The 13,556-nt window shown below is 49.9% G+C and overlaps 1 protein-coding gene across 3 annotated transcripts in view; it reads left to right on the forward strand.

Annotated features, from left to right (window-relative positions):
• Positions 1-269: 269 nt before the first annotated feature.
• The window catches only part of BRPF3 (bromodomain and PHD finger containing 3), a 34,674-nt gene continuing 21,387 nt past the window's right edge, over positions 270-13,556 (forward strand). For 2 of the 3 annotated variants that reach the window (XM_045074777.1, XM_045074779.1), the window contains exons 1-5: positions 270-448; positions 3,966-5,442; positions 8,329-8,485; positions 11,008-11,139; positions 13,173-13,301. In XM_045074777.1, coding sequence (XP_044930712.1) covers positions 3,992-5,442; positions 8,329-8,485; positions 11,008-11,139; positions 13,173-13,301 — 1,869 coding nt within the window. In that variant the 5' untranslated portion in view covers positions 270-448; positions 3,966-3,991. Of the gene's footprint in view, positions 449-703; positions 809-3,965; positions 5,443-8,328; positions 8,486-11,007; positions 11,140-13,172; positions 13,302-13,556 lie in introns of those variants that run through there. The other variant, XM_045074778.1, reaches the window with a different exon arrangement.

The raw sequence follows: 13,556 nt of genomic DNA on the forward strand, positions 1-13,556 counted from the left end.
GCTCCGCGCTCCTCTCCGCGCCGCCCCGGCCGCCGCCGCGCCGGGGACGGGCGGGGGGATTTTCTTCCCGTTCCCCCCTCTTTCGCGCTCTAGCTCCTGTTCAGCGGGAGAGCCCGCGGAGCCAGGGAGGGAGCGAGGGAAGGGGTGGAGGTGGCGGGGGGGAGGCCGGAGGGGCGGATCCTGCCTGGGGGCTGATCCCTCCCTCCCCTCGGCCGGGCTCCGTGGCGGCAGCGGCGGCGGCAGCGGCTTCATTCCCCCTCCTCCCCCGGGAGCGGCGGCGGCAGCCGGGCCGGGGCCCCAGCGCGGGCCGGGAGGGGGCACGGCAGTGGCCGCGGAGGCCAGCGCGGGAGGAGGTCGCGCTCCGCTCCCCGGGCCGCGCCGACCTGCTCGACGGCCGGCCCGCCAGCGCCCAGGGGCCCCGAACGGTGGGGCCGGGCCGGCGGCTGAGGTAATGGGGGTGGCAGCGGGGCCGGACAGAGCGAGGGCGGGGGCAGCGGGGCCTACGGGGACCAGGGATTGCGCGGGTGGGGGGGCGACGAGAGAGAAGCAGGGGGCTTCCCGAGTGGGGCGGGGGCGGCCCGAAAGCGCTCTCCTGGAGCGAGGGCGGCGGCGGGGAAGAAGAAGCGGGTGAGGGGGGAGCTGAAAAGCGAGGACCCCCTCCCGCAGCCGCCATCTTGTTTCCCTCCCCCCTGGCCCTGGCTGGCGAGCCGCCGAGCCCCGCCCCCGCCATGTTCTCCGATTGGTCAGACCAGAGGAGTGTTCCACCCCCTGAGCGTCCCTTGCACCCCAGGTTCCTCCTGACGGGCAGGTGAGACGACCAATGGGCGCCCGCCTCTCTGCCCCGCTGGTTCGCTGGCGCTAGCTTTTTCTGTCTGAGGGTCGGACTCCGCGTCAGTCTGTCTCTGGCGCTCTCGCCCCCTCCCCTCAGGGGTGGAGATGTTATTTCCCTCCTTTCTCCTCGGAAGGGTCAAGATTCTTCTGGAAGAGGTGCCCTTTTAAAGGAGCAAGAGCCTTAGTTGGGTCTTTCCCCTGTCTCATGAGTCTCTCGTGGGGGTGCAGGGGATACAGCCTAATTGCAGAAACTCCTCGTTCTTTGGGGACCTGGGTGGGATGGACGAGTGGGGGCTTAGGGGTGCTGAGGAGCCCCCGGGGGTGTTGGGGGTATTTGGAGGTGTTTGTGGGAACGGCTGTGTGGGTTGAGAAAATCCCGCCAAAAAACTGGACTGTAAACTCCTTGTGGGCGAAACTCATTTCCTCAGCAGGAGCCCTTCCCTCTCCAGAATTTGCCCTTCCAGTGTTTAGAGGCAGGGGGGTAGGACCCAAGAGGTTCTCCACAGATACTTGCTGCCTGGATGAGGGCTAACCCAGGCTGCCAAGGAGGTAGCAGGTAGGGAGGAAGAATATACAGCGCTTTAACAAAGGGGGCTCCATACCCTCTGTCTAAACTATTTCTGGTTAGTGTTGAGGTAGATTTTCATACCTTTGCAAGGATCTCCCTTCCCACGAGGGGAGGGCCGGGTGGGCGTGGGGACAATGAAGCAGGTCTTTTGGCTGGGACTACCCCCAGGGAGTTGACATTTGTCAGGCATATAGTGGCCAAGGGCCTCTGAAGCCTGGACAGAATTGCTGTGATGATTCTGTTGGGGTGTGTCCCTGCCTGGCCCTGTTCCTCAGCCAAGTTGTTTTTTGTTTGTTTCAGTCACACCTTGGGATTGGAAAGCCTTTTAAATAAGGATGTTAATAAACCTCATTAGCGTATGGCAACCCCTAAAAGGTAGATTTTATTCTCATTTTATTGGTGGAGTCTGGAGGCACAGGGAGATTAAGTGACTTTCTCCAGGTCACACAGGGCCAAGATTAGCACCTGGAGTGCCCCAGAGACTCATTTCGTTCTAGACCATGGCATCTCTGTGGTGTTCTTCCCAGTGAAATGAGTTCAACCCATCATCTCGGTTTGAATTGTAGCTTTATCACTCAACTACCTTTGGGTTGAGTGATACCTTTCTGAGCTTGTTTCTTCATCTGTAAAATGGAGATGATAAAAGCTATTCTGCCTCCCAAACTAGTGGAGAGAAATTTTAAGAGTAAAGGGGATTGGGCCACCTGGCTGACTCAGTTGGTAGAGCATGCAACTCTTGATCTCAGAGTTGAGTTCAAGCCCCACAGTGGGGGTAGAGATTACTTAGAAATTAAAAAAAAAAAAATAGTATCTTTTAAAAAAAGTAAAAGGGATTTATAGTTTGCAAAAGTGTGCTAAATTATCATCGTCTCTACTTCATAGATAAAAATGGTAGATCCTGCAACCAAGGTGACAAACTCTTTTTCTCTTCGAAATCCTCTCACTGTGCGTACCTTCCCAGGTCTCTGCCCACACCTTGGGGTACCATATCCCCTAATGTCTTTCCTGGTAGTGATGGCCTCAGTAACTGCTACCACAGCTCCTTACGGGCTTGTCATAGTTCCCTTTACCCAAAGAGTGATGTGGGAAACTTCAGGGCTTTATCCTTGCTACACAAGGGTAGATTAGATGTAAGTTTTTTTGAGGTAACAAAATGCTTTGAGAGTTTACCTCAGGTGTATTCCTAGTCACCTTGGCTGTAGGTCCAGTGAGGGTCCCAGATAGGCCACTTAAAACTCAGTGCCACTTGGGGCCACTCCTAGAGCTTCCAGTGTTTCTGCTTAGAGATGTACTAGTCAGTGCATCCTCAGTGCTGTGATTTCCAGAGAAAACCCTGCATACTGTAGTTTGAAGTCTTTATAGATTCCACATAGTAGACATTTCAGGTGCCTTTGCCTCTTCACTTCTGGGTGTGGTCAGGAGATAGGGTTTTTTGATCATTCTAAGATTGGTTGGGAGAGGGCTCTAGACCAATGAGCTTTTGATCCTATGATGGGGCCACTGGTCATGTACAGAGCTTGCAAGTGCATATTATTTTTGTTTTCTTTTTTTCTGAGCCCTTGACCTCTCCTTCCTCTTCCATAGTTAGCTATCCCACAGCCTTATGTATATCGTTAGAACTTTAGATGTCTCCCCATGTTGTACTGTAATGATCTCTTTACTTTTCTGTCCCTTTAATTTGATGGAGCACCTGGAGGGCAGGGATCAGGCAGGCATGTTGCATTTCTTTCATGCAACTAATACTTATTTAGTGCTTACTTAAGAGCCAGGCACCATTCCAGGTCCTGGGGATACAGCAGTGAACAAGATAGACAAAAATATTTCCCCTCACAGAGCTTACTTTTTTTTTTTTTTTTAAAGATTTTATTTATTTGACAGAGAGAGATCACAAGTAGGCAGAGAGGCAGGCAGAGACAGAGAGAGAGAGAGAGGAGGAAGCAGGCTCCCTGCCTAGCAGAGAGCCTGATGCAGGACTCGATTCCAGGACCCTGAGATCATGACTTGAGCTGAAGGCAGAGTCTTTTTTTTTTTTTAAGATTTTATTTATTTATGTGACAGATCACAAGTAGGCAGAGAAGCAGGTAGAGAGAGAGAGAGAGAGGAGGAAGCAGGCTCCCTGCTGAGCAGAGAGCCTGATGTGGGGCTCGATCCCAGGACCCTGAGATCATGACCTGAGCCGAAGGCAGAGGCTTAACCCACTGAGCCACCTAGGTGCCCCACTGAGCTTACATTTTTAATGGAAGGAAGCGAACATTCATGATAAATAGGCAAGTAACATAGCATAATAAAAAATTGTGAGTGTTACAGTGAAAAGTAAAGCAGGATGAAAGAGGTTTGCAGTTTTAGGGAAGAGTGGTGGGAGAGGCTCTCATTGAGAAGCAGTGTTTGTTTAAAAAAAAAAAAAAACCAAAAAAACAAACTTGAAGGAGCAAGCTGTGTGGATGTCTGAGGGACAGGATGTTCAGACAGAGGGAAGAGACAGTCTTCTTTCTTGGTGGCCACTCAGGTGGAAGGGTAAATGAGTGCATGCCTGAGCCTTTAGCCCAGTCTCCTGGTTTCTCCTTAGGCCTGTTCCCTTGATTCCCTGGTGCCATGAGGAAGCCTCGCCGGAAGTCGCGGCAGAATGCCGAGGGCCGGCGCTCCCCATCCCCCTACAGTCTGAAGTGCTCGCCTACTCGGGAAACCTTGACATATGCCCAGGCCCAGCGGATTGTCGAGGTGGACATTGATGGACGCCTGCATCGAATTAGCATCTATGACCCACTCAAGATCATCACAGAAGATGAGCTGACCGCCCAGGATATCACCGAATGCAACAGCAACAAGGAAAACAGTGAGCAACCTCAGTTCCCTGGCAAGTCCAAAAAACCTTCCTCCAAGGGCAAGAAAAAGGAGTCCTGTTCCAAGCATGCGTCCGGCACTTCCTTCCACCTCCCACAACCCAGCTTTCGCATGGTGGACTCAGGCAGCCAGCCAGAAGCCCCCCCGCTGCCTGCTGCCTATTACCGCTACATCGAGAAGCCACCCGAAGACCTGGATGCAGAGGTAGAGTATGACATGGATGAGGAGGACCTTGCCTGGCTGGACATGGTGAATGAGAAGCGGCGTGTAGATGGGCACAGTTTGGTGTCAGCAGACACCTTTGAGCTGCTGGTCGACCGGCTTGAGAAGGAGTCCTACTTGGAGAGTCGCAGCAGTGGGGCCCAGCAGTCGCTTATTGACGAAGATGCCTTTTGCTGTGTGTGTCTGGACGATGAATGCCACAACAGCAACGTCATTCTCTTCTGTGACATCTGCAACTTGGCTGTACACCAGGAGTGCTATGGTGTCCCCTACATCCCCGAGGGCCAGTGGCTCTGCCGCTGCTGCCTGCAGTCTCCCTCCCGGCCTGTGGATTGTGTCCTCTGCCCCAATAAGGGTGGCGCCTTCAAACAGACCAGCGATGGGCACTGGGCACACGTGGTGTGTGCCATCTGGATCCCTGAAGTCTGCTTCGCTAACACCGTGTTCCTGGAGCCCATTGAGGGCATCGACAACATCCCACCTGCCCGCTGGAAACTCACCTGCTATATCTGCAAGCAGAAGGGGCTGGGGGCAGCCATCCAGTGCCATAAGGTAAACTGCTACACAGCCTTCCATGTGACATGTGCACAGCGGGCTGGGCTCTTCATGAAGATCGAGCCCATGCGTGAGACCAGCCTCAACGGCACCATCTTCACAGTACGCAAGACTGCCTACTGTGAGGCCCATTCACCGCCAGGAGCTGCCACTGGAAGGAGGAAGGGGGACTCCCCTGGGAGCCTCAGTGAGACTGGGGATGAGGAAGGGCTGAAGGAAGGCTGTGGAGAGGAAGAAGAGAAGGAAGAGGTGGAAGAGGAGGAGGAAGATGAAGGCCAAGGTGGGGTGGGTGGCCCCCTCAAGGGGGTGCCCAAGAAGAACAAGATGACTTTGAAGCAGAAGATCAAGAAGGAGCCGGAGGAAGTGGGCCGAGATACGCCCTCCACTGTCCCCATGGTCACTGTCCCACAGATACCCTCTTATAGGTAAGCCTGCCCAGGAGGGCTCCCCGTGGACCGATGGTTTCTTTTTGGGCTGGTATTGGTCCTGAGCCAGGACCTCATTCCCCAAGCATGGTTGGTGAACGTTTGTTCTCTTCTGTGCTGTCAAATTTAGACTTCTCCTTTGGACCCTGGTTTGGTTTGTGGTTTTGATTATGCCCTGAGAGCAATGTGTTTCATTTGCTTCCAGGTGAGACAGTTAGTTGCTTAGAAACCCAGGTGAAGGGTGTCTTAAACAGTATTTTTCAACAGGTGCACAAGTGGTATTTGGGACAGGACAATTCTTCATTATTAGGACAGTCCTATACTTTCTCAATGTTTAGCATCTCTGATCTTTGTCTGTAAGTGCCATTTGCGTCCCCTCCCTCATTGCATGGGCTTTGTGACAAACTCAGACACTCCCCCACATATGTTACCAAAAACCCCTGTGGGGATAGGACTGAGAACCACTGTTTCAGGGGGTCAGTATGGATGTCTCTTGTTCGAAAGCTCTGTTCTAGGAATGATGGGGGCTTTATGTGAGGGGGTGGTGGTGTGGGGAAGACATGCTGTTTCTCTTCTTGAGAAGCTTTTAGATTTAGGGGAAACAGGCTCATTCGATTCAGCTGTATAGCTAATCCACCTTGCTCCCTACTGAGTCTATAGAGGGACCATTGTACCTATTTTTGACCATCAATGAAGTAGTTGTTGGAGGGCAGAAAAGCAAAAGACCAGAAAGATTTCCCAGTGGATGCTCATCTGAAGGGTGATATTCTTTAGAAAGTAAATAGTATTAGAACACGAAGGAATCTTGGAGATTATTGATCTAATGTAGTCCTTGCACCTTCTCCCATACCCCCAGATGAAGAAACTGCTGCCACAGGAGGTAAAGTTGTTCACTCCTTTATTCATTCAATGAGTTGTTTATTGAGCACTTACTATATGCCAAGTCCTGTTCAAAGGGCTGGAACCAGGTGGGAAGCATAGAACCTAACCACAGGCTGGGACTCATGATACCTCCAGGCTCTGTTCCTGTTGGCCTCTTTCTCTTGTTGAAAAGGATAGGGAGGAAAGTGTGCTAGAGGATAGCAGGGAATGAGTTGTTGTAAGGGGAGCACACACCCAGACTTGTCAGTCTGGGAAGGAGGCACAGTCGTGGAAAGAGAGTAGGAGGGGAGAGGCTCTTGTGGCAATCCATGGCTGGAGTTAGAATTCAGTCAACTGGAACCGTCTTTTAGTCACAGAGCTGTTTTTGGCTACACTCTTCCCTGTTGTTGAGCTGGTCCGTGCTTAGTAACATCCTTAGGGTGGCTGTGTCCTGCGACTAGACTTTTTTTTTTTTTTTTTTTTGGTTGTTGTGTGTGCTCTGATAGATGTATCTTGCAGGGGCCAGCACAGCACGCTGGCTAAGAAAAACTAGACAGACCTGCTTTGAATGCTCCTGTTATTACCTGTGTGACCTTTGGCAGGTTACTTTTTTAAGCCTTATTTCTTTGTAAATGAGTCTCATAGGGTTGTTGTGAGAAATAAATGAGATGGTATAAGTAAAGCACTTAGCACAGTGCCTGGTAAATAGTAAGCGCTCAATAAACGGTGGCTACTGCTGCTGCTGCTGTTTTATTATTCTTTTCCCTACCTGCACAGATGCTGTGGGAACCCTCCATGGCCAAGAGGTTGTAGAGGGAGGGGACTGCCTGCATCTGGGCAGGTGTGCTTGGCATGGGCATTGGTGGGGGATCTGTTCTCTGGGGAAAGGCCTAGGCCTTGATTTCATAAGCTTGGCTTTGGGGCAGGAATGTCTGACTGTGGAAAGGTACAGGGCCTGGGTGAGCAATACCCAGCCCACCATGCCCATCCTTAGCTTCTACTTTCTTGTTTAGCCACACTTACCTTCCTCTCAGTGGAGTGAGATGAAGAGAAAAAGTGGAGGAAACCCAACAGGGGCACAGAGGCCTTGCTTCCTCTGTGGAGAGCCAACTTTGGGACACAGGATGCTATAGCAGAGAGATCATCGATTCACATCTCATCCAGCTCCTTCAGCTTCCTAGCTGCATTAGTGACTTTGACAGTTCATCCAGCCTCTGTTCCTAAGCTGCCTTTCCATCTTTTGTTACTGTGAGACTAATGTTACCAATCTTACAACAGGGCTAGTAGGATAAAGATTACAGGCTCTCATTAACTCCTGCCCCTTTCACTCCCACCTCTCCCACCCCGCCCCCACCGCTGCCCCACGTATTATTGGCTTAAATCCTGACCTTATGACCTCTATTGGGTTAGTTTAGCCAGCTAAGTTTGCAGATTCTCCATCCTCTTATCCAGTACTTTTTTTTTTCTTTTCGTTCAAAATTAGACCTTTTTAAGCTGCTGAGATCTTTCATGAAAAACCAGAGGTCAGACAGCTCCAAGATGTTGCATCTGAGCTCAGAAAGCAGTAGCCTGGTGTACTTCTAGTAGTTTCCCTTCCAGCTTGCCTGTGGATTATTCCCTGATCTGGGGGGACCCTCAGCCACAGGGCAGAGGAAGTAGTGACCACATTGCCCACGGTTTACTTAAGTCCCTGCTCTCTTTTGCTGCCTTTATCAAGAGTTCAGGGCACAGGCCTGTTTCTCAGGATCCAGGACCGTAGGAAACAGGATTCCTGGAAAAGTGTTCTTTTGGAGAATCAGGACTATAAGGTAGGAGATGGAAAATCAAGTGATACATCTATCTCATGCTGAATCTGAGCTGCTTAACTTTGCTGTCTTTTTTTAAGCCTTTCTCTGAGGTGAGGCATTTGGCCACTTTATTCTTCCTTTATATATAAGGTTTAGAAATGAAACGGGGTTTAAAAGGAGGCTGTAATCAGGGTTGCCCACTGACCTTGTCTTTCACTTCCCTGTGCCTCTACTCAAGGTTGAACAAGATCTGTAGTGGTCTCTCCTTTCAGAGGAAAAACCAATTCATACAGCGGCTTCACAACTACTGGCTACTGAAGCGGCAGGCACGGAATGGCGTCCCTCTCATCCGGCGCCTGCACTCCCACCTGCAGTCCCAAAGAAACGCCGAGCAGGTAGGTGAAGTGATCGAAGGGGTAGAGGAGGTGGAGTGTGAAGAAGGAGGAGGGATGGTTGGGGCACCCTCCCTGAGCCCTCTGCAGAGCCTTTGCCTGTAGGCGGTCACCCCTCCAGGTGGCATCTCCCAGGCATGACCTCCAGCATGTAGAGTTCTTGGGCCCAGACAGCATCTCCTTCTAGATGGGGAAGGCTTGACTTTGAAGCAAATTCTAGGGGAGAGTAGAGAGCAAGCCCAGCTTTCCATAGATATAGGGAAAACTTCATAGACGTGGCAGAAAGGAAGAAGTGGGTTGAATGAGGGCCAGGCAGTCGGGTTGCATGAATTAGGACAAGGAGTACTTTCCTTAAGACACTATACTGACATCTGCCAAAAAATGTTTTGTAGAAAACACATGAATATGCCATCTAAATTGTTGCACAGAGCCTGGCCAGTTGTGGTAGCTTTTTAGCTACAGAGCTCCTGCACGTTTAGCATTTACTGAATTGGTTGGAGACCTCCTGTTTTTTTTTTTTCTTGTTTTGTTTTTCAACCATCTTTAGTTCTTTTTCTATTTTCACTTGCTCCATTGCTTCTGCCTTCTAATATTTCCACACCACCACCCCAGAGATGAAGCAGTCTTTTATGTGACTCTTATGCCCTCTGAGTTCTATTTGCTTGCGCTTTTGTCTTTTTTACCTAAAGTCCTGAAGTGCAAGTCTGCACTCCTTGAAGTGGTCTGCCTGCTCCTCTGTAGGCTCTCCTAGAACATCAGGCACCTCCTTCCAGCCCAGCAAGCCGTACCTCACATTCTCACCATATTGGCCATTGTGCTACATTTGACATCATGGAATCATGGATCACCTCGTCTTAGAGCTTCTCTGTGACCCCATTTCCCTCCTCCTCCATGTGGCTGGCTGCACCTTGTGTTGACCCGACTTTTTACTCCTCTGTAATAACATTCCCAGGGGCTCTACTGGCTCCCCATTTGCTGGGAGAGCTCCTATACTCTCAATAGTTATAAGGAAGTGTGGCAATAGCTCCATGTTTCTTGTCTTGTCCTCATTCCTTTTTTTTGATCTCAGTCCCTCTGGGGCAGGGGCCCCACAGATGTCCACGTAGATACTGTTTCCTAGAATTCAGTTATTGGAAGCTGAATTCATTATCATCCTTCCTCTTGGTAAATGTATTTTTCCTTTTTTTTTTTTTAAGATTTATTAAGAGAGAGAGAGCAAGGGGAGGGGCAGAGGGAGAGAATCCTCAAGGAGACTCCCCACTGAGTGTGGAGCTTAACATGGGGCTCTATCCCAGGAGACCATAACCTGAGCTGAAATCAAGAGCCCGATGCTTAACTGACTGGGCCATCCAGAGGCCCCTCCCCATTATTGACATGGATCCTTCCCTCTCCTAACCTCTGGCATTCCCCATCTTGGAGTTAATTTTGATTTTTCCTCCACAACAAGCCACAGTCAATCAGCTCTTATGCTGTTTTGGGAGGAGTTTATCAGTATATGGTCCTTTGTCCCCATGCTACAGCTCCTCTGCTCACCCATGCCCTTTACCCCCTTAATTTCAGAAATAGCTTTCTAGGGAGTCTTCCACCTCTAATTCTTTCTTTGCTGTGCGATGGATACTGTCTTACACACCATTTTCCAGTATATTCCTTTTCCAGAATATATTCCCCTTTCTGGGCAGGCCACATCCAGGTGCTTTGCTGGAGTTGAGGCTTCTTACCAGCTGAATTCCTAGATATTCCTTGGCTTTTGTGGTTCTCTAGCTGTTCTGCTCTGGCCAGGCTATTTTTTTCATCAAGCAAAGAATCACTAATTCTGCCTTCATACTTCTTCCCTGTGGTCTTGGTTTTGTTCCCTTATGTCCATCACCATGTGAAACCCTAGTAAGATTGCTTCTATGGTTAGCCTTCCCTGGCCCTCTCCAACACACTCAGATCCTCTCTATTTTATATCCTCTCAGCATTTTATATTCAGTGTATCTCTTGAGTTTTTATTATGTTTATACTGCTGTGCCCTTGTGTGTCAAACCCTGTGCCTCTTCTTCCGCCAACTCTACTGTAACCTCTTCTAGGGTAGGAATCATGATTTTTGGTGCTGGTGGTATTTTAAGGTATGTTCAAGTTAGTTAGTACAAGCTTGTAGTAAGAACTTCACTTTGTTTTCTAGCCAAGTGGCAGCTCTAGGGTGAAATTCTTTCAGTTCAAGGTGTCTGTTAGTTTCCTTCTGAAACTCTTTCTAGCCCCAAGGGGCACAGCTGCCCCCTGGCATCCTTAGGAGGCAGGGAAGCAGTCCCAGCTCTCACTCCAGCCGTGGTTATTTTGGGGCAGTTAAGAAATGTTGCTGCAAGTCTGGGGGAACTCAGGAGGGAGTCATGGGGCAGAGAGGGGGCAGAAGGGTTCTCGGGAACGTGGCTCAACCAGGGTGCAGGGCCCTTCCCTCTCGAGACCCTGAGAGGCTGGAACACTGAGAGGACTCCGGGCATGAAGCGGGTCTCCAGCTCCACCTTCCTTTCCCTTCCTTCCTACAGCGAGAGCAAGATGAGAAGACGAGTGCAGTAAAGGAAGAGCTAAAATACTGGCAGAAGCTCCGTCATGACTTGGAGCGGGCACGGCTGCTGATTGAGCTGATTCGCAAAAGAGAGAAGCTCAAGCGGGAACAGGTGGGGAAGAGCTGCCAGCCTCAGGTCTTTTGTTCAAGATCTTTCTCCCACTATCAGTGTGACATCAGGAGAGCCAGGAACCTCTGCCTGGTGTCCACTTCCTCCCTTTCCCGCTCAGCACTGGATGCTCCAAGGCCTGCTAGTCTGTACTGGGTATGATGCTGCACATGGCTTCTAACCATGGGGATTCAGCATCTAGTGGCCTCACGCAGAGGCTTATTATATTATCTGGAGTTTCTGACTCAGAAAATCTCAGACAGAGTCTGATCTTGAGTATTTTTGAAAAGCTTCTCAGGCCATTCTGATGGGCATCACTGCTGGCCTGGGAGCTTCCAAGGGTTTTCACTTGGCCCTTAAAACATTTATGATCTTGATTAATTGAAATTTTCCAACCTTTAGACAAGGAGGGTCTGAGCATCTAAGCATGGGGAACGTTGAGGCAGGTAGTGTAACGCAGGGGTTAGGAATATGAGCTGTGCCACCAGATGATCTGAGTTTAAGTCCTGGTTCTGTCACTTAGTGCTCATGTGACATTGGTAAGTTGCTTAATCTCTTTATACCTCAGTTTCCTTGACTGTAAAATGGGGGGAATAATAGAACCCATGTCCTAAGGTTGTGAAGAGGAGATATATCAGTATGTATAAAGAGCTTAGAACAGTGCCTGGCACATCATAGGGGCTATTGAAGTGTCAGCTGGTGTCCTCCTCATCATTATCGATCGTCTTTGCCTCTCTGAAGTGTCCACTGGCACACTCTGCACATGGCAGAGAGTAAATACTATTAATTGAATGAATGACAAGCCAAAACTGTTCTATTCAGTCTAGGCATAGCAGCTGTTACTTGTATGCTTCAGAGGCCCGGGTTAAAGATGTTCCTTTCTTTCTTTGTCCAAACCTTCCTTCACTGTTCAGCCCCAGCACAAGCCCTTCTCTCAGAGGCTACAGGCTTCTGAGAGACTGGGCAGCTCTTGCTGTACCTAGCATGTGTGGGTGGCTTGGAGGGCATCTCAGGACTTCTCCATGGATTCAAACTGCCTGTGCCATCTCAGGCCTGGTCCCACAGCTGAGCTTTGCTTCTTGCCTCCAGTTCAGGGAAGTAAAAGGGAAAAGGAAGCAGACAGGCCTCTCTTGATGTCACCAGGAAGAAGGAACATTTCATAGCCTAATCCATGGCTTCCCAACCTTGTAATGTTAGGGCATACATAGAAAATCTCATTTGTGCAACATACTACTATAAATGCACAAGGCTGCTGCTCCCTGAGGAGGGAATCCTCCAGGCCCTTGTTATCCCCAGCCAACCCAGATGCCCCAAGGGCCAGTGGGATCGATACCTCAGCATACTAAGTGAGAATTCTGGCCCAGGTCGCATTTTAAATCATCAGTGTGCTCTTTTGATGAAGTCAGACCTGGCTTTAAATCCTTTCTTGTCGGTTAGTGACTTCTCGTCCTCCTCTTTCCAAACCTCAGTTTCCATATTTGTAAAATGGGGATAATAGCCATTTCTCCCTCAGGGTTATGGTGATGATAAACTGAGGTAATCTAGAGAGGCAGCATGGCATAGTAGTCAGGAGCACACACTGGAATCAGACTGTCTGGGACTGAATCCGGACTCTGCCCATTATTGGCTGTGTAGCTCAGGCCAGTTACTCTTGCTGTGCTCCAGTTGCTTCTTTGTAAAATGCCTCATCTGTACCTACCTCATTATATTATATAAAATGCTTGTATTTATATAAAATATCATATAAAATGTTTAGAATGTTACTTGGCATTTAAGAAGGACTATGAAAGTGTTAACATATTATTGGAAGTTTTTGGTATAGTGCTTGATACATAGGTGCTTGATACAACAGCCACAAAGTGGTAGCTGTTGGTCATTATTTCTGGGCCAAGGGCTGGGTGATTGCTCCTCATATACTGGTCAGTTTACGTCCTTTGAAAATTTGTTGTACATGATTGGCGAAAGTTAAGTTATCAAGAAGTTGTTGGGTGCCTCTCAGCAAGGGATATCCTGATCTCTTTCCACCTTCTCCACAGGTCAAGGTCCAGCAGGCTGCCATGGAGCTAGAGCTGATGCCCTTCAACGTGCTGCTGAGGACCACACTGGACTTGCTGCAGGAGAAGGATCCAGCTCACATCTTTGCCGAACCTGTCAACCTGAGTGAGGCAAGTTCCCTCACACTTCCCGAGCAGTGAGCCCCTCCTGAATCGGAAGCAGGGTCTGAGTAGGCCAGAAACGGGTTGGGCCATAGGGTGGACAAAACCTGGGGGTTTCCGGCAAAGCTAGTAGACTTGCCCAGGGTGAGGGGTCAGGAAGCCAGGGGGAACCAGGGCCCTGGGGCTCTGCCTGAGCCAGCGTGCCAAACCAGAAAATGGGGAGGCAAGAGTACCGGTGAAGGGTGCATCTGTTTGGCTAGTAAA

The sequence above is a fragment of the Mustela putorius genome, unplaced genomic scaffold, assembly GCF_011764305.1.
Source record: "Mustela putorius furo isolate JIRA1106 unplaced genomic scaffold, ASM1176430v1.1 tig00000135_pilon_pilon_pilon, whole genome shotgun sequence".
NCBI classification, from domain to species: Eukaryota; Metazoa; Chordata; class Mammalia; order Carnivora; family Mustelidae; genus Mustela; species Mustela putorius.